The sequence below is a fragment of the Triturus cristatus genome, chromosome 6 (genome assembly GCF_964204655.1).
Source record: "Triturus cristatus chromosome 6, aTriCri1.1, whole genome shotgun sequence".
NCBI lineage: Eukaryota > Metazoa > Chordata > Amphibia > Caudata > Salamandridae > Triturus > Triturus cristatus.
In genome coordinates, this window is record NC_140589.1 from 1,057,140,051 (window position 1) to 1,057,167,511 (window position 27,461).

The following is a 27,461-nucleotide window of genomic DNA, read 5'->3' on the forward strand; positions in this document are numbered from 1 at the left end:
GAAACCTTTGACCTGATTGCAGTGAATTTTTAAGGAGTGGAGTCAAAAAGAAATTGGCAGCCATTAGAAACACTTCATCAAGGGACCATGCACCAGTCAAGATGGCACGGGCATTTACCGCCTTTACACTGCATATGGTGCTTACCAAATAACCTCATGAATAGAACAAGGCACTTTTCCTGTCGTTCAACTGTCCAGATATGTCTTGACACAGAATGGAAATCCCATAATTTGTCTTGCACAGGTTTCTTTATAATCTGATTTGGCAAGGAGTGGCCACACACCAGGAAGACGTGATTTAGATACTGCTTAGTCTAAGGGTCTTACACTCCAAGAAGGTCTCGTGAAACTTTTGAAGGTGGTGATCCTCCAGGCCTCTGGAAGCAAAGAGTGTGGCAAGGACAAGAAGAGGTTACTATCTATGCCCTTTACTTGGTATGGTGCTTGGGCTAATGATACTTACTGTGCTACATCAAGCAGCTTGAGAAAAGGTGCTGAGTGCAGGGGCAGTTCATCAGTCCAATCTTTTCCAAGATGTTTAATTTTTGGGGTCAATTCTCCACTGCTTGAGAGATTGGAAGTAAAGTGCGTGCCTGGGTGGCAGAGAATAAAGAATGTAAAGAATGACCATTCTAGGCAGACACATACATGATACACATGCCTCTGTGCACCACACAACTAGCATCAGATCTAATGTGTTTCTGAACATCATATCCAGGACACCGAGTTCCTCAAATTTGAGGACTTGTTCAGTGAGGAAACAAAGATGTACTACATACTCTCAACATTCGTGGGTCATTCACAGGCTGACATCTGGAGTTCCTGGTTGGAGATCTTGGCTAGGTAAAGGCACCTTTATACACTGAATTTCATCATCTCCAAAGTGGTGAAGTAGGGCAATGATAAGGCTGAGAGATTAAGTAAGGACTGTGTGAAAGTTCATGCTACATGGGAAACACTGCGGTTAGATAAGAATATCCACCAGAAAGTGCATTAGAGAAGGTAAGTAACTTGTTCTTCTGATAAATACTTCTAACTGCAGATCCTTTCCTTTGTAATAGGTACCAATGGTGTATGTTTTATAAGGAAGCAAGTCTGAGGAGTGGACTTAGATCACACAGCCCAGCAGAGCCAATCAGGTGAAATGTCCCTCCCTGCAGTCCTGAGCGTCAAGACAGCAAAGCTTGGTAAGACGGATGGATGCCCATGTGGCATTTTGGCAGATGGCCAGCACCTAAACACCTCTCACTAACACAGTAGTGATGGCCTTGGCTCTGGTGGAACTAGCCCGAAGGCCAACTGGAGGCTCTTTATTGACCACAGCTTAGCACATTTTTATACAAACGACAATCTGGCTGGACAAAGTTTCTTTCTGAACTACCTTTCACTCCTTAGCGGCACAGAATCCAACCAAAAGCTGGTCATCCATAGGGTACTTCTTAGTAATTTCTAGGTAAAAAGAAAGGGTCTTCTTTGGCTCCGACTGATGAAGCCCCTCCTCCTTAAGAGAGATTTGGATTTAAAAAAGTAGGAAGCACAATGGACTGCCACACATGGAAGGGGCGATATTTCTTCTAATAGAAAAGATGCCAGAGCCGTATGCACCTATTTGCAATGTCGAAAAAATTATATATGGTGGTTTCAACTCACTGACATGACGAACAGAAGGATTCGCAATAATGATAAGTCTTAATGGTCAGCAACCTCAGTGTACAGCTGTGCACAGGATCAAAAGGTGTGCACACCAAAAAACATGAGCACCAAGGTCCCACTGTGGCCTGATGAAAAGTGCAAAAGGGAACATATATGTAAGCTTTTTCATAAACAGCATCAAAGGCAGTTATTCAAATGATGACTGTTGATCAGGCAACATTAGAAAAGCCAGTAACAGTGTCTTGCTGGGCCAGTAAGGAAAAAAAAGGTCAGAACATCACATCGCTTCATTTGTAGAGGATCAGCTTGATGGTCCTCACACCTGGCTACAAACTTCACCCATTGACCAGAAAAAACAAGCATGGCAGACTGGTGTTGAGCCACAAGGATCATGTCCACCGCTTCGGCTAGCAAATCAAACCCCCTCAGCTGGTTCAGATAAAAATCCATGCATGTAAGTACTAGTTGTAGACATTTGTATACAGAACCCTGCTTTGTTGCTAAAACAGGAGGTCCTCCCAAAGAGGTAGATAGAACATGGGACAAACACTTCTCCTGGCGAAATCTAGGGCTATGAGGGTAATCTAAGATGTGTCCTTCCTGTTCTTCTTCAGAGCTCTGGGCAGATGTGGCACTAGTGGAAAAGTATACAAGAGACATCAGCCCCACTGTAGGCGGAATGCATCTCCCAGGGAGTCGAGAGACCGAAACACCAGTGTGCAACAGTTGCAACTTGGTAGTGGTAAACAATTTACCCAAGGCAGGCCCCACTGGGGAAAAGATGCCCTTGAACCACCCTATGGGAGTAGATGCCATGTGTGGTCTGTCAGATGGCATCTGCTGAGTGTGTCCATCCTGACATTCAGCAAGTCTGCCAAATGACTGCACATCACTGAAACCCCTTAGATGTTAAGCCACCACCAATCTTAGCACTTCCTTGAACAGTGCCCGTGACTTCCCAACACCCTGCTTGTTGCAATACCACATGGTAGTTGTGTTGTCTGCCTGGACCTGAACCAGCTTTCCCCACAAGAAAAGCCTTACGAGTCAACTGAATAGCTCACAGTTCCAAAAAACTGAGATTGGGCCTCTGCTTCACCAGAAACCAAAGGCCTCCGATTTTAACTTCTCCAGGTAACCGCCTCCTTAGAGAAGGTGCACCTATCACTGCTGGGAGCTCTGGGTGGGATAGGGAGAAAGGTCTGCCACATCAGCTTGGCCTCTATCAGCCATCACTGAAGGTACCAAGCTGCCCCATCAGAGAGGTAACGCCACTGCTACAGAGTCAGGGCAAGGGAAAAAGACTGGTAGCTCAATCTAGGTCAGTTCTGCGGAAACCCTATCCTGATTGAGCTGGAAAAAAGGCTCTTCAAATGAGGGTTTGCAACGCACATATTCGTCTTAGCGAGGTGATGCCTATAGGCAAAGCAATCTTGCAGGGAGCAATTGAAAAGGACAGGGATGGGAGAGCTCCAATGGGGGACCCATGAGTCTATTGAGTACTATGTTAAGTTTCCATAGAGGGGCAGGTGGAACTCTTGGAGGATACACTCCTTTAAGGTCTTCCATAAAAGCTTCAGTAACTGGAATCCTGAATATCGAAAAACTCTCTATTTTACACAGATGCAGCAATAGCTGCAAGATGTAGCCGTATGGAAGTAAAATCTAACTGATTTCTGCAGGTCGATCAATTAAACAATATTTCGAACCAAGGGTTTAAAGGGGTGTCCAGGCTCTTAGATGGACAATACTGGAGAAACCTTTTTCCACTTTGCTGCATAGTGTGTCTACGAGCTTATTTCAAGATATCCATACATTTTTGTGTAAGACTGAGATAACCTAAGACCTCAGGTGCCATATTGCCTGCTTGAGATGTCTAGCCTCTGGATGCCAGATTTTGCATTGTTCCAGAGTGAGAAAGTCCGACCTGTTAGTGAGCCTCTTCTGCAAGATAACAGACATCTCAAGTAGGGATGAGTACCGTGGCTATCTGGACTATATGTCGGGCTACAATGGTCAGAGATGTGTTCCGTACTTAGCTTCTTCACAACATATGGAAAGAGTGGGAGAGAAGGAAAGCATAGACAAATATCTCTGATAAGTTTATCCATAGGGCATGGATCATGGAGTGTGGGAACCTTGAGACAAAGCTTTGGTATTTTGCACATTTGTGAGTGGTGAAGAGATTTAACTGCAGAAACCCATACCTCTGAAACTAAGGGAGTAGGGCTTGTGAGTGAAGATCCCAGTTGTGGACTATTTGATGCGTCCTGCTGAGCAGGTCTGAAAGGTCGTTGTTCACCCTTTGGACATAATCTGCTAGAACATATGTGTGATGGTGAATCGCCCAATGCCAACATTTCCACCAGTGCTGACTGCTGTGGCAGGTGAGTGCACCCTGTTTTTGCAGATAATACATGGTGGTCGTGAGGTCAGTTTTCATCAATACCATTTTGCCCTGAATATTCGTCAAGTATGCTTTGAGGAATAGTTGGATAGCAAGAACCTCGAGGTAGCTGATGTGAAACCCCAGTAGCAGGGTTGATCAGACACCCTAAACTGTTATGGTACAGAGATGCATCCCTCACCAAAAGAGATAGGCATCCGCGATGAAAGTCATTCAGAAATGGGGCCTGCAAAGGCCAGCCCTGCAGCAGGTTGTTTCTGTTCCATTACTGCAGGGTGCGATGGGTACTGCCACTTATTAACACTTGATCTTATAGATGACACTCCGCCTGCAACCACAGAGTCGAGACACTACTGCAGTGGACGCATGTGTAATATGGCATGGAGAACTATGGGTATGCAAGAAGCCATTATTCCTAGGAGACGCATGACTTATGTCTGAAGATGACAATCTGGTTGAAAATGAGGCAGTAGATGCTGGAAAGCTAGAATTCACCGAGGATTGGGGTGGGCCTTGCAGATTATGATGTTTAGAATTGACCCCGGGCAAGGCTAGATTTGCAGAGGTTGAAGGTAGGACCTGGTGGTGTTTACTGTGAATCTCAATTTGTGAAGGGAGGGAGATGGCTGCTTGGGTGTGTGCTAAGCATTGCTCATTGCTGTTTGCCTACGCTCTTGATCAGTCAATCATCCAAGTAGGGGGAAGGCATGTGCGCCTCCCCTCCTGAGTTGGACGACTACCACTGCTAAATATTTTGCAAACCCTCTTGGAGATTAAAGGCAGTATCTTAAACTGGTAGTTTGTCCACTTATCACAAAGCAAAGGTAGCACAAATAAGCTACATGAACATATGTGTCCTTCAGATCGAGAGTGGTCATGAAGTCACCTTGATGGAGCAGCAACGTAACTTCCTGGAGAAATGTTCTGACAAGATGCATCTGTTGATGGGTCTGGGCTAGAGGACTAGTCTTAAAGAGCTGTCCAAATTGAGAAACCTAAAGAACAGAGTATACACCCTCTTGCTTATAATTATTCTTGGAGAAGGTGATGGTGTTGTGCACAGGGTGGTATGTTTAGTGAGGTTGACAAAAGCTCTAAGCAATAGATGAGCTGTGTTATATTTAGAACCCAGTGTTTTTATGTAATATTTTCTCAATAAGGAATAAAGCCCTGTAGTCCATCTCCAACAGGTGTGGCATGATCAGGGGGAGGGGAGAATGGGGCAGATGTGTAGTAAATATGGGTTTGTGGCAGAGGCTCCTTTATTGGAGTGCCTCTGCCTTTGCCTGTGCTGGAATTACCGTTATCGGAACCACATGAGTCCTCCCTGCCTGCATGTTGCTGGAAGAATTGCTGCTGGGGCTGGTATGATTTGGGGTGTTACTGAAAAGAGGCTTTTGCTGTACTCTTGTAATATTCCTTTAAAAGGAGCCCCTGGAGAATGGGGGGGCTGTCGAGTTTCCAGGCTCTTAGCTATTTCTGTATCTTGTTTTATTTTATTTTTCTTAACCTTTGTACAACTTGTGTACCAAAAACAGTGTACCCCACCTAAAGGTAGGCTGACCAGGTGTTGCTGTACTTATGGTTTGAAACCAGAGATAAGGAGGCAGGAGTGTTTACGCAGAATAACGGTGGTGTTAACCGCTCTGGCTGCACTATCTGCGGTATCAAATGCGTGCCTTCTGAAACAATTTCTTCACCCCTTCAGAAAAAGCTTCCATGTCCTCCCATTATGTCCTATCACTTGTAGAGAGGAAGACCAATGAGTTGGTGATCCACCAGTGGTTGGAAGCTCCCACTTCAGTTATCTTCCCAGCAGCTTCTATTCTTTTACTTTCCTTTCCTGGTGAAGAAGCATCCCCTGTGACTTGTGCAGAGGCCCTATTACAAGCAGAGTGAACCACAAGGCAGTCTGGAAAGACATGACCTCTGAGGCAGAAGATGTCTGAGGGAGAAGGCTTGTACTTTCTTCCTTGGGGGTAACTACCCAGGTCCGGATATTTCTTGAAGCACTGGGAGGAAATGCATAGACTGCTGCTTTCTGAATACAGATTTAGGAAGGATGTTCTCTTCTTCTGGACCGACCTGCATATATTCCTTATGGTACAGTGCAGGCCTCTGAACGGCCCCATTGTAGATGGTTGTTTCTTCTTAGGTATAGGTCTGCGTTTTTTAGATGGATCAACATCGTAATCCTACCAAGTATTATCTGCTAGGTGAGAATAGAAGGGTGCCTTGTAGTCATCGGGGGACTATAGGGACATGTGTGTCATAACAGAACTGTTGACAGCCCGGCGGGGAATAAGAGGGGGGGTAATGTGAGAGTCACCTCCCATGGAGGTGGTGGTGCGTGATGAAGCAGGCGCATGACGAGAAGGACTGGTGGCAGCATTCTTAAAGTTCCTGGGTTGTGATAGAGTGCCTGAAGAAAGCCCACCATTGGGTCTTTCTCAAAAATGACCTTCCCCTTCCAGGGGAGGAGTGCTGAGTCAACAAGGTTCTTAGAAGAGATCTTCCCTATGTGTGGATGGATGTGGATGCGGTGCTGCCTCTCATCAATTTCCTTCTGCAGTTTCTCGAGGATCGGCCTTTGGGGGCCTGAACTAAAAGTAGAGTGTCGGACCCAACTTTGTTTTGGCATTCTTTGGATCCAATGTCTTCCCTTAGAGCCAGCCAGAGCCTGAAGGCTATGGAGGCCCCAGAGGAAGCAAAGTCTTATGAGATGGGTTGGATGTCTGTCCCCAGGAGGGGCTGTGCTCTGACTTGGTGTCTGCTTGTTCCATCATATCAAGGTTGAACCAGGGGTGTGGAATTTAATAAAATATCTACTTGTCCATGGGACAGGCTGCTTCAGAAATATACTTGCCCTGTGAAAAATATCCACTTGTCCATTTGGTGTCATGTAGTGCGGCAATACATTATGGCAGCAATTCCAGTATGTAAGAGCTCCGATAATAGCCTCTCTGATTATGTCAAGGCTCATACTACAGTAGGGTTTGAACATTAGCAATTCCATTATTTTGCCACCTTTCTGCAAATCTACATGCTGGGGCTAGAGGTAGTAGTAAACAACTTGCAAGTTTTAGGGATTTCAACCAGCTGTTCTCTGATATTTTCCCATACTGAGAAAGGTTGGAAAAGAGTTATAGCAAACAGGGGTAACTCTCTGGGAAAAAGCTGCAAGTATATGAGCGCCATTCGGGCTTGCCTGAAATTCAGGTCTTTCAAAAGAGGCAAAAGAAATCGCCCCCTAGGGTGGCTAAACTATTTACATGAAAATACGAACTGTAGGGCTATCCTGTGGAGACCTATAGTCGTAGCTACAGGGCAATTTCTGATTTGAGTGAATATAACCAGAGGGGATAGCCAAGAGGTGATGAAGCTGGTTGAACCTAAATTAGGCCACGAGAAATCTATCTCTTGCACTGGTGAGCATAAAAAGGTAATTCTCCATACCCTGCACAGATTTCAGTAAAATGTGCCCTTTCACTGCAGGTTTCAAGAGCTCAATATTTTTGTGGTGAGCAGAGGCATGCTTAAAGAACAGATCCTTTACTATAATGAGCTCTTGAGAACTCAAGGAGAGGTGCTTGAGAAAGATGTCTGCCCTGCCTAGCCTGGTGAGCGTGTGATCTACTGACAAACAATCTGACATAATCAGGCGGTTTAGCTCAGCACCCTCCCCGGACTATATCTTTACCCAGCACAACTGAGGCTTTACTGCCACCAAGTCAAAAATATAATTTACTTCAAGTTCTTCATGTACAGAGAACGAGGGGGTGCTTTTGGGGTCCTTCATAATTCGTCTCAAAAACATGTTTTGAGTGAGCTGTAACTTATGCACAGAGGTCTACCCCTAAACTTCACTACCATATAAAACTTTAGAGATACATTTAGACCGGTAAAACTTTAAAAGCACACTTGACGGCCACAATCTCAATCTCTGAGCATAGCTGGTGATGGACCTATTGATTTATTCATGTCGCCCAGTTTACCCTCTACCAGGGGTTTCCATTTCCGTTTAGCATCAAACAAGGTTCCCAAATACGAGAAAGCCAGGACCTCTGCTAGGATGTGGCACCCCGCCTTATATGTTTTGGACCTAGTCGACCGAGGGCCAACTTCCAAAACGTAAGATTTTGTTAAGTTGGCAATCGGGTCCAATCTGTCCATAAAAGAGACAAACCCATCAATTAAAACAGTCAGACCCATAGCTGTGCGCGCCATTAGCACAGCGTCGTCTGCATACAATAAAACTGATAATAGTTTCTTGCCAACTTTAGAGCAGTCAGACTGTAATGAGGAGAAGGAGACTTCAAGGCCGTTGATGTAGATAGTAAACAGAAAGGGGGCAAGTATGCACCCTTGACAAATACCCCTTGTACATTTAAACTGTTCTCTAAGGCTCGTCCCCTGGGAATATCTGGCCTCTGCCGTGGTGTGAGCATGGAGATTCTCAATAAAGTTATAATATCTGGGTCAACGCCTAAAGTAATAAGTAAGTCCCACAGTTTCTTTCGGTTCACTCGATCAAAAGCGGACATAAGGTCCATGAATACTAAAAACAGGGCACCAGATTGGGCTACTGTATATTTATTAATTATTAAATAGAGGTTAAGGCATTGCTCGGTAGTTGATTTCCACAGGCAGAAACTGAACTGCACCTCTGATATTATCTGGTTTATGGCAGCCCATGATGATAGTCTAACCAATACTACTCTGCCAAGGACCTTGACAACTGCATCCATAAAGGAAATAGGGCTGTAACACTGTGGGATGTCCTTAACACCCTTCTTAAAAACTGGTATTATGGAGGCAGTTGACCAGGATGGCAGAATCCTCTCCCTTTCTGCTGCATTTAACACCATTGTTAAAACTGGGCCCCAAACCTCTAGATTATTGTGAAAAAGGTCCTGGGGATCACATTGGACCCTGATGCCTTTTTCCGGGACAATCATTGGATGCCCCGACAGACTTCCTCCAAAGAGAAGGTAACTTTGGGGTTACCCGTTGCCAATTCTGTCTCGGTAGATGTCCCTTCATTCTGCCCCCATTATACACGCCCTTAAAGTGTTCAACCCACTGTTGAGGAGTGATATGATGGTATAACGCTGGCCTTATGGGCTCCAAAAAGCAAGGCCTGTTTGGGGCTTGGCAGAATAGCGCACTATCCCTCAGCTCACTAGCTTAATGAGCTCGTCCCATGCCTCCTTCTGTAGCAATTGCCTCTGTTTTTTTTTAGAGCCACCTTATAATCAGAATGACAATTTGCTACCCGTTCTCTATCTCAAGGAGACTGCTTCAAGACTTTCTTCAGGTGGTGGAGGGCTCGTGAGCACTCACCTTCAAACCAATTAGCGTCTTCGGATCGGGATCCGACCATGAGAACCGTTAACAGGCCGGAGACCTTCTGAGCGATTAAAACAAAGGAGCCTAAAATCTAACTCCCCCGGCACTAGGGGATCAAAGCAGGTGATTATCTCCTTCTGACAAGCTAAAAAAAGTGAGCCTTCAAAAGCCTCGGAGTCTACCTGTGACCACCTCAATCGCCTCCCCATGTCAACTGGGGAAAGCAATTCTAGGGGTTTGCCAGAGTGCACCGTTACGCACCCCACCCCCTCAAGTACCAAAGAAAAAGTGTTATGGCCATTATAGGGCTGTGGGTTATATTAAAAGTAACAGAAGACCATCCCAGGTAAATTGAGACAAAAATGTCAATAATCGTAACACTACCCCTCCCTTTGTATGTGGGGAGATTAGATGATGAGCCGGATTAGTCATCTTGTCTAGGGTAAAAATCAGATTACGAGTATGTAAAACACTATTTAGTTCCGCACCCTGGTGATTGTGTTCCATATGGATGCCCTCCATAATCAGGCAGGTCGGTTTACTAGGGGCAAGAGTTTAAGAATTTAAACACAAATTACAAATAAAATCCCCAGCCAAGACAACCTTCTTTTGAACAAGGCCTCCCCCGTCACCGTCCCCCCAATAGTAAATCCATGGCGCCACTTAAAGCTAAGAAGTTTGAGGTCCCTCATAACCCCCTTTTTGAGTTGTAAAAGTTAATCAAAATCAGGGGAAATATCTTCAGATGAGCAATTTAAGGCCCTGAGACACAAGTGAATCGCACTTCAAATCCTTAATGGAGCCAAAAAGCTCAGGGGAAACAAAAATAATTCGACCCCTCCGCCCGGGCCACGAGCCCACAACAGGTCAAAAAAAGGTTTTATAGTCCCCCAGGAAAAAAATATTCTTTACTTCCCACAACTCCTGAAAGCAGATGATATTAAAAGTATTGATAAACATGATCCAGCTCTTGTCTAGGAATTTTGCAGACAAACCTGCAACATTCCAAGAAGCAAGTCTTAGATCCTTTCCAATAGCATGTGCTGGGCCTAAATAAAAAGTTAAGGGCCCAACTAGAGGGGCTTGATTTAGGTTGATGCACAGATTTTGATGGGGCAAGCCTGCATGTTCTACCAAACCCTGCGAGGGTGACACTGATTGAGGGGGGATTGTAGTATAGTGCTCAGGAAGTCAGTCCAAATCATTAAGATCCACAAGGGGTGCGAAACGATTAGGGTGTGCCAATTGCCCGACTGGAGCATTACCAACTCCCCCAAAATCTGGAGGCTGGGTGGGGGTCTATAAAAAAAAAAAAGCCCAGCGGTATTGTTTTGATACCAGTATCAAGTGAGTATATCTGCGAGGGCCCCCTCAGGATATTACAAACAATTACCGAGTAACTGACGTTAACAATCACACAGTCTCCCTCAAAAGATTTCTGTGAGGGCCCTATTCAAGAAACCCTTCAGGCCATCAGTATGGCCATGTGATCTGGGATGTTAAAACTGGTGTGTTTGCCAAGCCAATGAGATACCTCATTAATCAATTGGCCTGTGGATTACTGATTATAGGGGGGCAGCCTGGGAACCCCAGTCAGAACCGCACTGTAAGGGCAACAGGCCGGGGGCAGATGAATTACAGGCAAAAGGGAATCATCGTTGGCAGTACAAGAGGAGGGGCCCACTGCAGCAAGGGTGGGTGCGGAGGGGGCACTGACTACCAGGGGCAGATTTGTTAAAAAGAAGGGTGTCATGGAGCTAGAAGTGGACTGACTGGCTCATTTGGTCAAGAGAAGTAATTTTACAAGTATGGGGCTGTCTGCATCTCAGAGTGCCCTAGTCCCTCACTGGAGGGCATGGTTGCCCCTCAGTCACGAAATTAATTAGAGAACGCTATCTTTCTCGAGAAATCGGGATCCAAAGATGGGGACAGACCGCTCCTGACGCTCATGTCACGAACTGGATGTAGTGGGTCCCTTATCCAAGATTCTGGACATGGCTGAGGATGCTAAGGCATCGGGCGCGGCCCAGCAGGCTATACGTTCCCTTGGAAACGCCAACTGTGTGATTTCCACGAGGCGCGAATCTTTTCCAGACATTCTAGGCGCTCTTCCAGAAGGATACAATTTACTCCAAACTAATAGACCTACAGTTGACTCAGGTGGAAGAGTAGCAGCAGTAAACAGGAAACAACGTAGGTTTTGTCGTCATATCATTTGACATCCCGGTGGCCGATAGCCTCTTGGTCAAACTCGACTCGCCAACATCTCCCTATACATGTGCTCCGGTGCGGCACTTTCCACGACTTCTTGTGGAATTTATTTCTCCGATAGTCATCGACCATGCAAAAATGTTGCTAAAAGGAGACTTCAACTACTGGGCAAATGAGGAAATCGATATACCTTGTTTATTGCTGCTACTCAAGTGTGGCGATAGGAAACATTATTTCCCGCTCGCCGCTTGGCCTGATGATCTTGGAACATGGCCTAAAGTATTGAAGGGAGTAAGAAACCTCGGAATGACCATGGAATCCAAGCAATCAATGAATGCCCAAGTGGACAAACTAGCAAGATCAAGCTTTGTTACTATAAAAACCTTGAACTGAATCTTCCCCCATTTAGATTTTCCACACAAGGTCCAGGCTACCATCACCCTTGATCTGTTTAAACTCTATTACGGCAATAGCCTCTGCCACGGATCACCTTTAACGACCATGAAAAGACGATAACGGATTCAAAACTTGGCTGCCACACTACTCTTACATATAAAACTGCACGAAGATATCTCCCCTGCCATGAAAGCCCTGCATTGGTAACCGGTTACCAGAAGATCCAAGTTAAAGCTGCTTTGAATCACCCACAAAGCAATATATGGAAAAGGACTGCTCTTCTTCATCAGGAATAAAATCACTAAGCCCATTCAACAAAGGAACCTCGCTCTAGAGTGGTACCTCGCCTCAAAATATAAGAAAAAACCATGGGTGGCACATCCTTCTCTGTTCAAGCAGAAAAACTATGGAACTCTTTACCACCCAAAATAAGATCAACGGATAACCACCTTATCTTCAGAAAACTAGTCAAGAATTGGCTCTTACCCACATAACCACCACACGCACACAGAAATATACAGCATATGCCTCTGTATATAAGTATTCATTTGGACTATTAATATGTACTGATAAATATGTATATTGCTTTGTATAAACATGTTGAACAGTTATGTTAAACAAAATATATATGTATATATTCATTTGTTCTGCTTAACAAATGTACGTATTACTGATAGTTGCATTATTCTATGTCTTTAACAGGTATTTAAGTGACTGCACAAATAAGTAAATCTTTTATAACTATTTATCCACAATTTCTTTACTACTGAATTACAATATATATATATATATATATATGTCAATAAAATTAATTTGAAGTACAACAATTTAAAAGCCGGAGTTTAATGCATCTTTAATCTGCATTTACTGCCTTCCTTTATGCATCTATATACATTCCATTTACTTATGGATCTATATATTTATTACTTTTCTTCTAATTCAGCATGTCCAATTTATTTATTACTTTTCTTCTAATTCAGCATGTCCAATGCACTACCGTATTTCTCACCCTATACCGCTCTCAATATATCCTCTACCTCAACTCTCTGCCTCATCTCAAACGTCTTTCTACTACTCTTTTCAATGCCCTACCCTATTTCTCACACTATACCTCTAACAATATATCCTCTACTTTCACTGCCTCATTCATCCCAAACCCCATACCAGTACTATGATTAACAAAATAACCCTTTCTAGACTTTCCCCTACACTTACCCTCCTTTCATCATTTCATACCTTTTACTATTACAGTCCCACAAAACAAGTCTTTCTAAACCGTTCCCTGTGACTCTTTCCCCTCCATCTCCCTTTTACTCATTTTTACTAATCCTTTTTGGGTTCCGGAGTAGCATTCTACCACACTTCATCAGGGGTAGAAAACACTATATAAATGGAAACCTTTCCTCTCTATCTCTCCGCTAGCCTTCTCAGTCCAAATAACTGACTAACATATCCACCACTCAAATTACTTTCATATGTCACAATACTAATTTACCACTAATACTTTAAGGGTTCCAGAGTAGCGTGCTACGTGCCGAAAAAGCGCTTGAACACCCCATCAGGGGTAGCAAGCGCTATATAAATGCAAACCTTTTTCCCTCTTCTATCCTTCCAGTATCCTTCTTAATCCAAATAACTGACTAACATATCCACCACTAAAAATAACTTTCATATTTCTCTATACTGATTCACCACTAAACCCTTATGGGTTCCGGAGTAGTGTGCTAATAGCCGAAAAAGCGCTTTGATGCCTCATCAGGAGTAGTAAGCTCTATATAAATGCAATTACAATACAATACAATATTTCAGTTAACAGTAATATATCCAGCAAGTCAGAATCAAGTAGGTGAAATATTTCAGGATGATGTTTAACCATAGATCTAGTGTTGAAGTAGGTGACTGAGTTAGTGTTTGACTAGACAGAAGTAGAAATCCTAATTAGGGGGGTGACTAGGGGATCAGTTGATATAACTGATTCTTTTGCTGAGATGTTATTATTTGATAAGCCTAAATTATGTAGATTCAACAAGATAGTAGGGTCTAATAGCTTACCGAGTAGAGGTGCCTGAGGTCCTCCGAGTCCAGGCGAAGAAAACATACATTTGCAAAATATGTCAATCCATTTAGATTCTCTATCCAGAGGAGTGGTGGGAAATTAATTAAACTCACTTTACTGGTCGAGTAATGCACAATAAGGCTAATCTGTAGTAGTGAGCTTGGTGAGAAAATCCTGGTCACCAGGCTACGGCATATGGTATTTAGCTAATAACTGCCTGTTGACAGGCTGGCAAGACCGTTTCAATCAGGTAGCTATCAGGATATCTATGAGCACATTATTACACTGAAGTAAGGTCTCGGATGTTGCGGTCGCCGGCTGCAGATTTTTAATCAAAACATTTGTTGTAGTCTCAGGGGAAGCCAGCTATAACCTTCAAATCCGGACTTCCCTCCATATCACGAGTGAAAATTAGACATTCTCTTCCATTGGTGGTTCATGAAGCACATAAAGCTCTGTCTCAGTGGAGGTGCAAATCCCACTGATGTTCTGCAAATCATGGAATACAGCATCATCATTGTAATGAACGGGGAGCAAACAATCCCCCTCACTATCACTATCATCAAAATACCAGATGCCCTCTGCTTTACCACAGGGTCAGTGTCAGGTGCATCCTGCTTTGCCACAGGGTCAATGTCAGAAAAAAGAAGTAGTCTGCTGATAGCTTCGACGTGGCAGACATCAAGCTGCATGACAATCAGTTGAGCTTTCACCACACAACATTGATTGAGCTTGGGCCAACGTAGGTTCGGGATCCATTCTCCGGTGCCGGCGATGTTCTAACCAGTGAGGCTAGTGGGGATGGAGTAGACGTCTGTACAACGCTAAGTGAACAGATGGATCAGGGGTAGAACCCTGCCAGCGGTAACTGGACTCTAGACGCCTGCAGTTTTTTTAATCCCCAAGGTGCACCAAAGGGAGCAGAAAGTACACTGAATATTCCCAATATGACCTCTTTGAATGCCTCCTTCCGCTGCAGGATCAATAATGGACTCTGGAATTCGGGATGCATCAGGACCAGTTGTGGAATCGACTCAATGACTTGTGACGTCAGCAGAGTGCAACTTACATCTTAACACCCTTTTCTTGCAGTTGGAGTGACAGGATGAGATCAAATCCTACTGCTCTTTTTATGCATGCATTTGAACTTGGACTTCGACTTACTGGTAGACTTCGAGCTGGAAGTGCAATGGTCAAGGGAAAGGTCCCGTAACCAGAACAGGGTCTGGGCCAGTGACTTGTAGCAGTAGTAGGATCTAGATGAAGGCTGCAACTACTTCTTGTGCTCTGCAGCAGCATAGAGCTTTGCATCCCAGTGTTGAATCGCCTATGGGTACATCAGGCATACTTATCACACAACCTAAGAGTCTTGTCCCAAAACCAGGCACCAAAGGCACACTATGCCTGAGAACTGTTTTCTGAAGTCATGATAGCTTGAATCCTGCCACTTTTGAGAGCGGGAGGGGGGTGGAGGGGGGGGGGACACACATCATTCCCTAGCTCACTGTGAAATGTTTTGAAGTAATTTGAATACCAGACAATTATAATTATTATTATTTAAATTTGTAAGGCGTGCAGCAACCCCAAAGGGTTTCCCGGCGCCGGCAGGCAGAGTGAGCAGAAAAAGAGAAGGTGAATTACTGATTGAACAACCAGGTCTTCACTTGCCTATGAAAATGGTAAGTATAGTTTCCACCCATATAAAAATCGAAAGAGAGTTCTACAGGGAGGGGCCCAAGAAGGAGAAAGACCTACCTCCCATCCTAGTCAGTCTAATTCTAGGGATAGCAAAATTAGACTGTCTAGCAGAGCGCAAATGGCGAGACGGAGCGTACAACTGGACTAATGATTGTAAATATTGCGGGGCTGTTCCGGATTTAATTTTAAACGTGAAGCTCAAAGCCTTAAATAGGATACGATTCTCCACTTTCAGCCAGTGTAGTGTGCGAAGAGAGTCGGTGGCAGACACCATTCTGGGAACCTGACAACAGCCTCGCAGCTGCATTTTGCACCACTTGCAGCCTACATATTGTAGTTTTGTTAGCACCTAAGTATAGGACGTTACCGTAGTCAAGCCTAGATATAATCAGGGCTTGAACCACAGTACCCTGAGCAGAAAGGGGTAACATCCACAGAATGTTTCTCAACCATCTCAGAATGGTACAGCAAGTCGCAGCAACATTAGTGATTTGTTGCTTCTTTGACAGGTGGTCGTCAATGATGATACCCAGGTTGCGAACTTGACATACTGGCCGAGGTGGCAAGCTCATTTCAGTGGACCAATGTATCGGTCCCCAGAGATCTTGTTCTTTTCCTAGAATCATGACCTCCGCTTTTTCTCCATTTAGTCTGCGCAAGTTATTATGCATCCAAGATGCAATTTTGCTCAGGCCCACCTTGTGAGCAGATAAATCAGATCACCTAGATGAAGTGAGGGAAAAGATTATCTGCATGTCATCCGCATAGGAAAAGAGGGACAGCCCAACCTCATCGGCAATATATGCCAACGGGCGCACATAGATATTAAACAACAAAGGACTCAGCACAGAACCCTGGGGGACTCCATAAGCAGAAAGCTGGATATTAGAGCTTGCCGAGGTAGAGAAAACCTGAAAAGATTGACCAGCCAGGAATGAAAAAAAACATTATGAGGCTGCGCCTCCAAGGTCTAACGACTGCAAGGCTTTTAACAAGATCGTATGAGACGCCGTGTCAAAGGCATCACTGAGATCAATTAAAATGAGAGCCACCATATCACCATGGTCCAAGTGCTGTCTCAACATTTCGGTAATCCCACGCAACGTAGATTCAGTGGAGAAACCTGCTATAAAACTGGCCTGAGAGGGATTAAGGAATCCCAGAGTCGCAACCAAAGCAATGCTCCAGATCCACATCAGACCAAGCAAAAAGAAAGAAACTAATGTCAGGGGTGGTGCATTTGTGGCTTCGCTCCTTTACTTACGGGGTATTTTGGAGCCAACACAGAGCCACGTAATGCCACCTAGTGGCATGCAGGAGCACTGCTATTAAACAATCTCTAGGTCTAATCTGGCACCTTGAGGATATTCTAAGGTGAGGAATTTACTGTTGGACGTATACACCAAAAGAGACTGATGTTTAGTGCAGTGCATACATTCAGATAGTAACTTTATAATGAAAAAAGCAAGAATATTCCTCAGAATGGGGAGGTAGAAGAGATGGTGAGGAATCTGCAAATAAACAGAGTATCCATCACAGTTTGTTACCAAAGGTAAGCATTTTCAATACTTCTACCAGAAAATTTCTCACCCCTTGTGTCAATACCAAAGCAATACATCCTAGGTGGTGGGTCTTAGGAAACAAACCAGGATATTCTTCAGCTAACAAGTGTTGTCCTCTCATTGAATCGGATATGCATACATTTAATCTTTAGAAAATCTGTAAAATCATGAGACCGATCTAAAACCAGAGCTGGCTGCACAACAGGCAGAAAAGACTTTGGCAAAGAAGGAGTAGTGGACAGCGTCAAAACGAAGGTCAAATGCACTTGAAAGGCACCAACGAGAACCAGGCCCGGATCTGACAGCACGGATCAGATTGGCGATCCTGCATGGTTACTGGGGCCCGATTGGCGTACAAGAGGAGCACTGGGTGAATACTTAAGGAATAAAGCCAGCATTGTCTAAGTGAGGGACGCAATATGGCTTGGGGTGGGCGACATGGGCTGAAAACACCAGGAGCACATCTTCTCTCTCCGGCAGCAGATCCGTTATTGGTACAAGATCTGGCACCAGCGCAATACCTACCTACGCGAGCTCTGAAGAGGACAGCGAAGCAGGGGTTGAGGAGCAGAATTGCCTTACGGACTATCCTCTCTAGATTTCAATCTTGAGAAACTGAGGGACCCTCTTTTCTCTGTATAGTTGGTCTCCTGAAGAATTTCAAGTTGGAGGAAGCACTCTAGGCAAATTTACCAGTCAGAGGTGAACTGGAGTAGGACTTTGAGTGGTATTTGGAGACACCACAAGCAGATGTTGTCAGGGTAAATAATTGACATCTGCTTGCCACACAATGATTAAACGTCAATGTTTATAGCCTGAAAGGTTTGGAAGGGACTGAGCCATAAATACTCCACATATACTTTTTAAAATTGTCAAGTTCCACAGAAAGAAACTCTGAATCTTTACACTAATGCGAGTACAAAAATAAACTGGTCAGTGAGCTGGGGGTGGCGCCTTATATGGCTTATATATTTGATGATGTATGTCTGCGGCTGAGCCAGATGCTCACATGTGGTGCAGGAGAGCTGCAACAGTTTCCAGATCCAGTTTGGTTCCTGGCAGGGTTCAAGAGTTTCCAACGCTACAAGTAAAAGTATCCATCTGAAATCCCTAAATATTTAAGGACCTGAACACACAGAAAAAAGTCCAAAGATACACATGCAAATTGTGCCCATAATTTTACAACCAGTGTTTGATACATCAGGTCCAATATTTTGAAATCGCCAACACATTAAAATGAAGCGGCCTAAATACTTCTAAGACTATCCATCTGCACAATTTTAATTTTAGGTTTACACCACTTTGAAACATACCTGTGTACCAGCACTGCTTACTGATTTCTTCTCCTCATTCTCAAGTATTTTGACATCCTGCGATTGTGGTTCATGTGGTTTGTCAAATTCCCTCTCAGTTTCCACTTCCTCCTCTTGAGTCTTTTCTTCTGTTGTTGTCTTATCTTCCTCAACCACCAGTGTCTGATTCATCTCTCCTTCATCCTTGGGTTCCTCATGACTTTGGGATCTTTGTTTTCGAAGCCATGGTGGTATGAAGCGGGAGATGCCCTTGCCATCAGGAGATGGATTTCCCTTTTTCTGGCTGCCTGGGCTAGTTGGGCTTGCTGGTGATGCAGGAGGACTCGAAACCTCAGCAGCCTTTGGCTCAACACCTTCACTCTCTTTCTCATTAATGGTGTCATCCATTATATCCTGAGGTTCCTTCACAGCTTGAGGCTGTTCTAGTTGCTTATTCGTCTGCTTAGGCAGGTCCTGAACCTCCACAGTAGATCCCCCTTCAGATGCCATGAATCGTTACGCTACGAAAACAAAGATGAGTGTTACTCATCTCTACAACAAATGTCACATCATACCCATTAATTGAGAAATGTGAGCTTCTTACAAAACAATCACAAGATGACAGTATTTTTACAAACATAACACAATCTTCACTGCATGCACTCACTGCATGCACAGTAAAATATTGAAATAACACCCACTGTGATGTGCAGCAAAAACAATTCAATATTCACTTTCCTAGTAATGCTGGGCCAACTGACAAAAAGAAGTACTAAACAAGCAAGTCTTTTGAGGCAATATCTAATAATTCACGTTTCACATTGCAGTGAAACACTTTTAATTAATATGATACCAATTACCACCGTATTATAATACAAAACTTATCTATGGCTTGTTTTTTACAAGTTGATAATGGAAAAGAACTTAATACCGCACAATTCCACAAATTAAACTCCACTTATCAAGTTTAAGATTTGAAACATACTGCCAATGAATTTTAAAAGCATGCAACAAAAACAATAGTCCATCCTGGGCTTCCCCTCGGCTCATACTGCTTGGGAGTCATATAAAGGTGGATGAACAATTTCTTACCTTCTCGCCACTCCAAAATCTCTTTATGGCTTGTAACATAGTCAACAATGAGACAATACGTTATACCATATCAAAATGCAAGAATTTCAATTAGAAATTACTGGACAGTTCGCCCCTTAACTCCAGAATTTGATAACCATGCTTTTTCACCCCTACATGGAACCACTTGAAGATCAAATACACAGCAAATAATTTTTATTCACACATATAGCACCACATTTCTTCTGAGATACATCAATCTTGATGATGTACATAAATGAAACCCTGCCTTTCTCCGATTCAGCAAACAGATGTCACTAGCCTTTGCAAATCAATCTTCAACCACAGCAGTAAGATGCCTTCCCTGATCAACACCCCATCCTGCCTCTAACTAAGTTGCTTGTACAGGCATCTCTGCTCAGCAACCGGTTTTCCCAAGGACTGCTGCTATGCATCACTTTCAATATCTCTGCTTCAGCTTAATGTTTGGCACTCAAGCTGGATGCCCACCTCATCGTGCATGATTGTGTGACAAAGGTGAATACATCAGAAACGTTTCAATTTCTGATTTAGAGAGAAATGAAACCTGTTACACATACTCATGGTAGTTACAACATTTATGACAGTAATACCCAAGTCTATCATTACTCTCCTAGCATCAGTTATACTGTAAGCTGCCTCTGTCATTTTCCAAGCAAACGTCACGTCTCACCACAATCCTTTTAAGATAATCACATCATCTTTAAAAACACTCAAATTACTAATAAGGCCATCTACCTCTCCTGCTACACTACCTTCTGAACAAATACAATTTCTCTACAGAATCTTGTAAAACTAAATGCAAATGTCCACTTGCCCTCATCATTCTAAAATTCAAACTCTCATTCCTCTTAAACCACTTTTCTAGAAAATAATCCTAATAGATGAACTTTAGTACTTAGAGATTCATAACCCAAAACTCAGCCCTCCAGACTGCTTAGGAACTAGTTTTAATCAGGCCTAAGGTCCAACTGAGGAAAATAAACTTTTGACAACTAAAGTAAACAACGGTCACTCTGCAGTTATGTCCACTGGAATAGACAAGCTCTTCTAAGCATTCTGATTAACTTTCAGAATATATGGCCCATGCAGGGGTTTTCCCTATTTGTTCCTGACACCACTGTTGGCACAAATGCATCAGGATAACTGAGCATGCATGAAAATGTCAGTGCCAGCTATATGTATTCATGAGAGTAAATAAGGAACCTACATAGGATGGATGGCCAGAGAGAGTAGTTTGTATTCCTTTTTTAAATAACAGATTTCCCCATCAAGCCTTTCACTGTCTGGCTTTAAATACTTAAGGATGGAATTTAGGATGCGAATCCCAATGACCCTATTCCACTGAGGGGGTTAACAACATATTATACACATAGCGGATTCTCACATCTACCACAGAGCCGCGGCTGCCATCGCACCCGAACTACAATGCACCATCAACACCAGCTTCAAAACAGGCACCTTCCCAGACGACTGAAAGCATGCAGAAGTCAGACCTCTGCTCAAGAAGCCCACAGCTGACCCCACCGACCTCAAAAACTATCAGCCCATCTCGCTCCTCCCCTTCGTAGCCAAAGTTGCAGAGAAAACAGTCAACTGACACGATTCATTGAAGAGAACGCCGTCCTCGACCTGTCCCAATCCAGATTCCAAAGCAACCACAGCACAGACGGCCCTACTCGCCGCCACAGATGACATCCGCATCCTCCTGGACCAAGGCCACTCTGCAGCCCTCATCCTACTCGGCCGATTAGCGGTCTCCCACCGCACACTAGTCGCCAGACTACACGAGGCAGGCATACAAGGAAGAGCCCTGAACTGGATCCGATCATTCCTCACTGGAAGAAGCCAAAGGATCAGACTCCCACCCTTCCTCTCCGACCTCACAAAAATCACCTGCAGAGTCCCACAGGGTTCATCCCTGAGCCCCACCCTCTTCAACATCTACATGGCCCTCCTCACAGCCATCGTCCGACAACAAGGCCTCAACATTGTATCCTACGCTGACGACACACAGCTTATCCTCTCCCTCACCAAAGACCCCACCACTGCCAAACTCAACTTCCAGAAAGGAATGCAAGACGTTGCAGTCTGGATGACCAACAGCTGCCTGAGGCTCAACGTCGATAAGACAGAAGTCCTCATCCTCAGCACCACCCCTTCTGCATGGGACAGCACCTGGTGGCCGACTGCCCTCGGAAGCCCACCTACCCCCTCAGACCACGCCAAGAACCTCAGCATCGTACTCAACTCATCACTCACCATGAACAGACAGGTCAACGCCATCACCTCCAGCTGCTTCAACACCCTCCACATCCTCTGCAAGACCTTCAAGTGGATCCCCCCTGAGTCAAAGAAGACAGTCACCCACACACACATCACCAGCAGACTGGACTATGGAAACGCACTCTACGCCAGCATCCACAAGTCCCTACTGCGCAAACTCCAGACAATACAGAACACCACCGCCAGACTCGTCCTCTGCATCCCCCGACACAAACACATCAGTCAACACCTACGAAGTCTCTACTTGCTCCCCGTGGAGAAAAGAGTCACTTTCAAAATCCTCACTCACTCCTACAAATGCCTACACAACGGACCCAAATACCTCAACGACAGAATCAACTTCCATGTACCCAAAAGAAACCTCCGATCTTCCAACCTCGCACTGGCCGAAACCCCGCGCATCCACAGACCCAGAGCAGGCGGAAGATCCTTCTCTCACATTGCAGCCAAGACTTGGAATGAGCTACCGGCAGACATCAGACCTGCCCCCTCCCTGAACACCTTCAGGAAGACCCTCAAGACCTGGCTCTTTGGCTAAACAGATCTGCTGACCCCCCCCCCCATCAGCACCTGAAGATCCTCACGGTTGAGTAGCGTGTTTAAAATTCCCTGATTTATTGATTCTGCACATGTAAGTGGTACATGTCACACTGTCATTTCACAAGATGGATCAAGTTAGAACCACCACGCTTTTCCTCCTATATGCAGCTGACTGCCAATGGCATACACATTAACATAGACCAGGTTTTTGTCTTGTTTAAGATATCCATCACAAGAGCCTGAAAACACCAGCCTGTTAGGCCCAAGAAATCTAGCAATAAGGCTGCAGTACTTATCTCAGAGGCATTAATGAACATTTTATAATGGAAGGGGACTATTTTCCGAACTTTCATCACAGTACAATAATATATCACTAAAAGATACCAAAATAAAAAGAAATTTGAAGGCCAGGCACAAACCCAGAATCAGTCAGCCCCCAAAGATCAGTCCCCCTATGCAAGCAGGAAATAACTCCTTAACAAGTGTTAATAGGTTCCCATACCCAAGAGTCATGTTTTCGTCCTCTGGAGCTTGGTCACCTAATATTGCACACCGCAAAATGTTATTTTCAAAGGCAGATGGATCATTGCTGTCCCTTCCTCAACCTCGTGGTGGGGGGGGCCGCTAAAAGCAATGTTACAAATACATAAGTCACAATGTGTCTCAATTGCCACCTTTAGGGGGGGGGGGGTTTAAATTTCGTAACCATACAATCTGAGGAAAACAGGTTCTGCAAGCACCTGTTGGGCGTACCACTTTCACCCCCCCCCCCCCCCCCCCCCCCCCAATTTCATCTGCCATAAAGAGGTAAATTTGTCATACATATCCGATTTTATTAGAGCGAGAACATTGTTACTTTGGTTATCTATTTAGAGTAATGACCAGGCATTGCTCAGAAGAAATATAATAAATGACTATCTCTTGTGATAACGGCCTTCGAATTCCATGGTTGGCATACATTAATTCAGAACTTGGGAAAATTGGTATGGAGCGAGCTTTTACAAGAGATTCATGCCATGCCTTTAATAAAAAGGAAGTAGCCCTAGCTTTTTATAACCTAGCACGTGAAAATCGTCTTTCTAGTGTGGTAGGGAAACCATTGGTAACCGCATATTTGTTGCAGAGTATCTCCCTGTTACCACCAGTTTATTTCGAACAATCTTGTGGGAGATGCGAGTGTTCCCTTGCTATTCAGGTTTCAGGCCTGAATAGCAGGGAACGGTTAAATATTTAATGTGTTTTCCTTCCGGGTACCAACCGAATCTTGCTGCTATTCCTGGTCCGTGCAAATATAAATCAGGCCAATCCATGATACATTTTTTATTGTTTTGTACATTTTATGAACTATATACAAATTTTTTTGGGCTTCCACTTTTTAAAAAGAGATATTGTGATACTAGACATAGTGGAGCAATGTTTTCATCAATTTTTCAACTGTCTGATAGTGAAACATGTTTACTTGTAGGCTCATTTTTAAGACCCGCTGTGAGGGCACGTGGCACTTTATTATTATTATAACACCCTGCTGCTACTTCGTACTTTTAAATTTTGGTCTTAATATATTAGTATTATGATTAGATATGTTTTATAGGATTTCTAGCAATATGACAATGTATCTATGTTGATGTAATGATGATTTTTTTGTATGTATTTTTATGGAAGGGTGTACTTTCTTAATAAAGCAATTGAAATGAACAGTCCCTAAGGGATACTTCTTACATCCAGATTCAAAAGTTATCTTTCAAAGGTGGTGGAAAGATCAGACACTCTTGTTTCGAGGGTATCAATGCTTCTAGAAATGTAGGGGCTGTGAAATATCCAATCCCCTCATTGAGGCTCGTGCTTTGATTTAAATTACATTGTGTTGGGTAGAAAGAAATAGTTACACTTGAAGGTCGTATATGGTTGACCAAAGAGAAACTCACAGGGCACAGAATTAGATGACCTAGGTGTACATTTTATAGCACCCATATATGGCTCACACTTTTGCAATGATTAGTCTGAATGAAAAATAGTTTACTATAAAATGTCAGACTAGTTTTGTGGTCCTGTATATCTCGGTGCAAAGACGAAAACAAGGTGGCCTGCAAAGAGACCTCTTGAGCCACTGGGCCTGCAACGGAGGTTTTTGTTAATGGGCATTTGATGAAGACACCTCATTGTCCGCATTTAAGGTAAACCAGAAACTTATAAGTCTTTAAAATACCACTTTTGCATAAGAGCCTGCTGTATCCTGTTCTTATTGATTCTGTTCCAAGTGACGGTGTGGAACTTGGGGCCTGATTTATGAATTTTCCATTTGCAAAAAGTGGTCACTAATTTCCCACAAACTTTTTGCAAATGAAAAATAATTTTGCAAACGGACCTATTTACTAATAGGTCAGTTCACAAAATTCTGAATCATAGTGGGTTGCAATTTGCCCTACCTCATTAGTATGCATGAGGGAGGTCAGAAATTGCAGCCCGAAACTTTAAGGCGATTCTTCTTACTCTTCTGATTTACTTCCAAAATCGCTTTCAAAGGTGTACTGGCAGTGTTGGGCTATACATTTCTGACTCCGATTCTTGTTCCTCTGACACTGTAACTAGATATACCCATTCAGGTAATGGATACTTTCTATTCAGTGTTTCTTTCTTATTGGTCTTTCAGCAACAGGTGATTCACCTGCCTTTGATGTTATACATTGCAACAGCTCTTAACTCCGATCCCCACTTTGACACTGGACAGCAGCACCACCGGTAGAGGTACCAGGATCTTCACGAGAACTTTCGCTGATCTAGGCTTTTATGAATTAATTATCTTCACTAGTTTCAAAATGTTCACCCCCATGGCTCCACACCGTGAATTTGACCTATAGAATCAGTGGTTGTTTTCACCAATTCTTCATCTGCTACCGCCACTCTTTTCATGCGAACAGCATCAATCCAGTGTGGGAATCCAGAACACTTCACTGCAGTGTCTGTCATCAAGATCACCTGCTAGGGTCCCTGCCACCACACCTTTAGGCAGTCCTTCAAGAAGCGTTTCCAGCCCACTACCCAGTCTCCAGGGTTCAATCCATCACACAGTATTTGCTTTGTTACATTTGTTGTCATGTTCACCTGATGTGAGACAGATTTCACCATATCAGCCTTTACAGTAATCTAGCACAATGCCATCAGTTACTGAAACTAGCACAGCTGAAGGAGTATAAGCCAATCTCACTGCTCTGTTCATTATCACTTCATGGCTCGATACGCCAGTCTATTTGTCTGCGGTACATCTGATGCTCATCAAAACTAGAGAACAGTGTACGGACACTTCAAACTAGTAAAATGTACAGACTTTGGCCAGTTTGTTCTTGAGAGTTCAATTTTTTCATTCTCTGAACAACTCTGGAAGATTGAGGATGATTATTATAACGGAACCTCCGATCAGTTTAAAAGGCAGTACAAATTATGAGGAACATTTTATTTTTGAAATGTGAGCAACAATCTTACGTCTCAATAGAAGTTGGTAGGCCAAAACTTGGAACTAACTGCCTCAACAAAAGTTTAGCAACTGTAAGGCTATTTAAAGTACGAGTACGATCAGCCTCACCCCATTTAGAAAACAAGCAGACAATGCCCAAAATGGATTTTACACCATTACAAACTGACATCTGCACAAAGTCCATTTGGAGTCTTGTAAATGGGCCCTCTGATTTGCCAATACGAGTCATTATAGTCAATGTCTTTTTTCCCCTTTATTATTTTTCTGGCACACTAAACACCTGGAACATAACCTTTCAGCAACCTTTTTGAAATGTATGGTTTCCTAATATTTTATAAATGTTTGAAGAATACAGTTTCACCCTGAATGAGACTGTCAATGAAAGTACCTTGCACAAGGATATAAAATAGCATCTGGCAAAAGGTATTTGTTTTCAGAAGTAACATTCAAATCCGGATAACTTTTCTTGCAACCTAATTTTTCCCATCTCATTTATTCATCTTCTGTAGCTTTTTCTTGAAGGATGCTCAACTCGCTCAAATAAATTTGAATTGAACTTGATAGGAAACAATTATTATTTTGTGCATTTTGTATAGCATTTACTCTTGATTCATCATTCTCTGTTTCCTGAATCACTGTTTCATTCTCAAATGCACAGTATCTGGCTACTTGATCAGCATAATTATTTCTAGGAGTAATCCGATCCTTTCCAGGCTTACAGGCAGCACATTTGATTGCAGCCATATCTTTCGGCTGCTGCATTGCTTTCAACAAATCAAGGACATAGTGACTGTTTTTATAGGAGCTCCATAAGATGTCATAAAATCTCTCTATGACCAGAGTTGACCAAAATCATGCTCACAACAAAACCATATTGGCTGTCTGCAAAAAAAACTTGTCAACGCAACCAACTCCGTCACTTGTGCTGAAGGTACATTTGCAGACAGGATGCTTCAAGAATTTCAGAAATGAAACAAACTGCATAGGCAGCTATCAATGCTTCATATTGATCTCTCAAACAAGAACCATTAACAAATAAAGTCAGCTCAGCCATTTCCAGAGTAGTATCTTTAATATCTGGTCTTGGTTTGCTACATAGTTCGGCAACCGCAATGCAATTATGTTCACACTCATCATCCTCATCTTCACCAGATTTCCAGTCTTCACAACCTTAATCAGGAACAGGAAGCAGAGTTGCTGGATTACGTAAATTAAATCTCTTAATTAATATGTTCTCTGCAGTAAGTATAACTTGCTCGTATCTAGTTAACCAACTGTTTGTGCTTTGTTCTTGTTTGGGTTAACAGAATCTCAACTGAGGGTGCGACATGTATAATTAAAGTATGTCCCATCACTATTCCTACACTTTGTTCAATGGACACTCAAACAGCTGCAAACCCTTTCAAACAACCAGGAAGACTTACAGCTG

General features: G+C 43.5%; 1 protein-coding gene across 14 annotated transcripts in view; it reads right to left on the reverse strand.

Moving 5' to 3' along the window:
* Nucleotides 1-27,461, reverse strand: part of EPB41L2 (erythrocyte membrane protein band 4.1 like 2) — a 680,749-nt gene that overhangs the window by 551,527 nt on the left and 101,761 nt on the right. For all 14 annotated transcript variants that reach the window (XM_085611888.1, XM_085611891.1, XM_085611887.1 and 11 more), the window contains one exon: nt 18,646-19,145. In XM_085611888.1, the coding sequence (XP_085468014.1) occupies nt 18,646-19,134 (489 nt within the window). In that variant the 5' untranslated portion in view covers nt 19,135-19,145. The remainder of the gene's footprint in view (nt 1-18,645; nt 19,146-27,461) is intronic.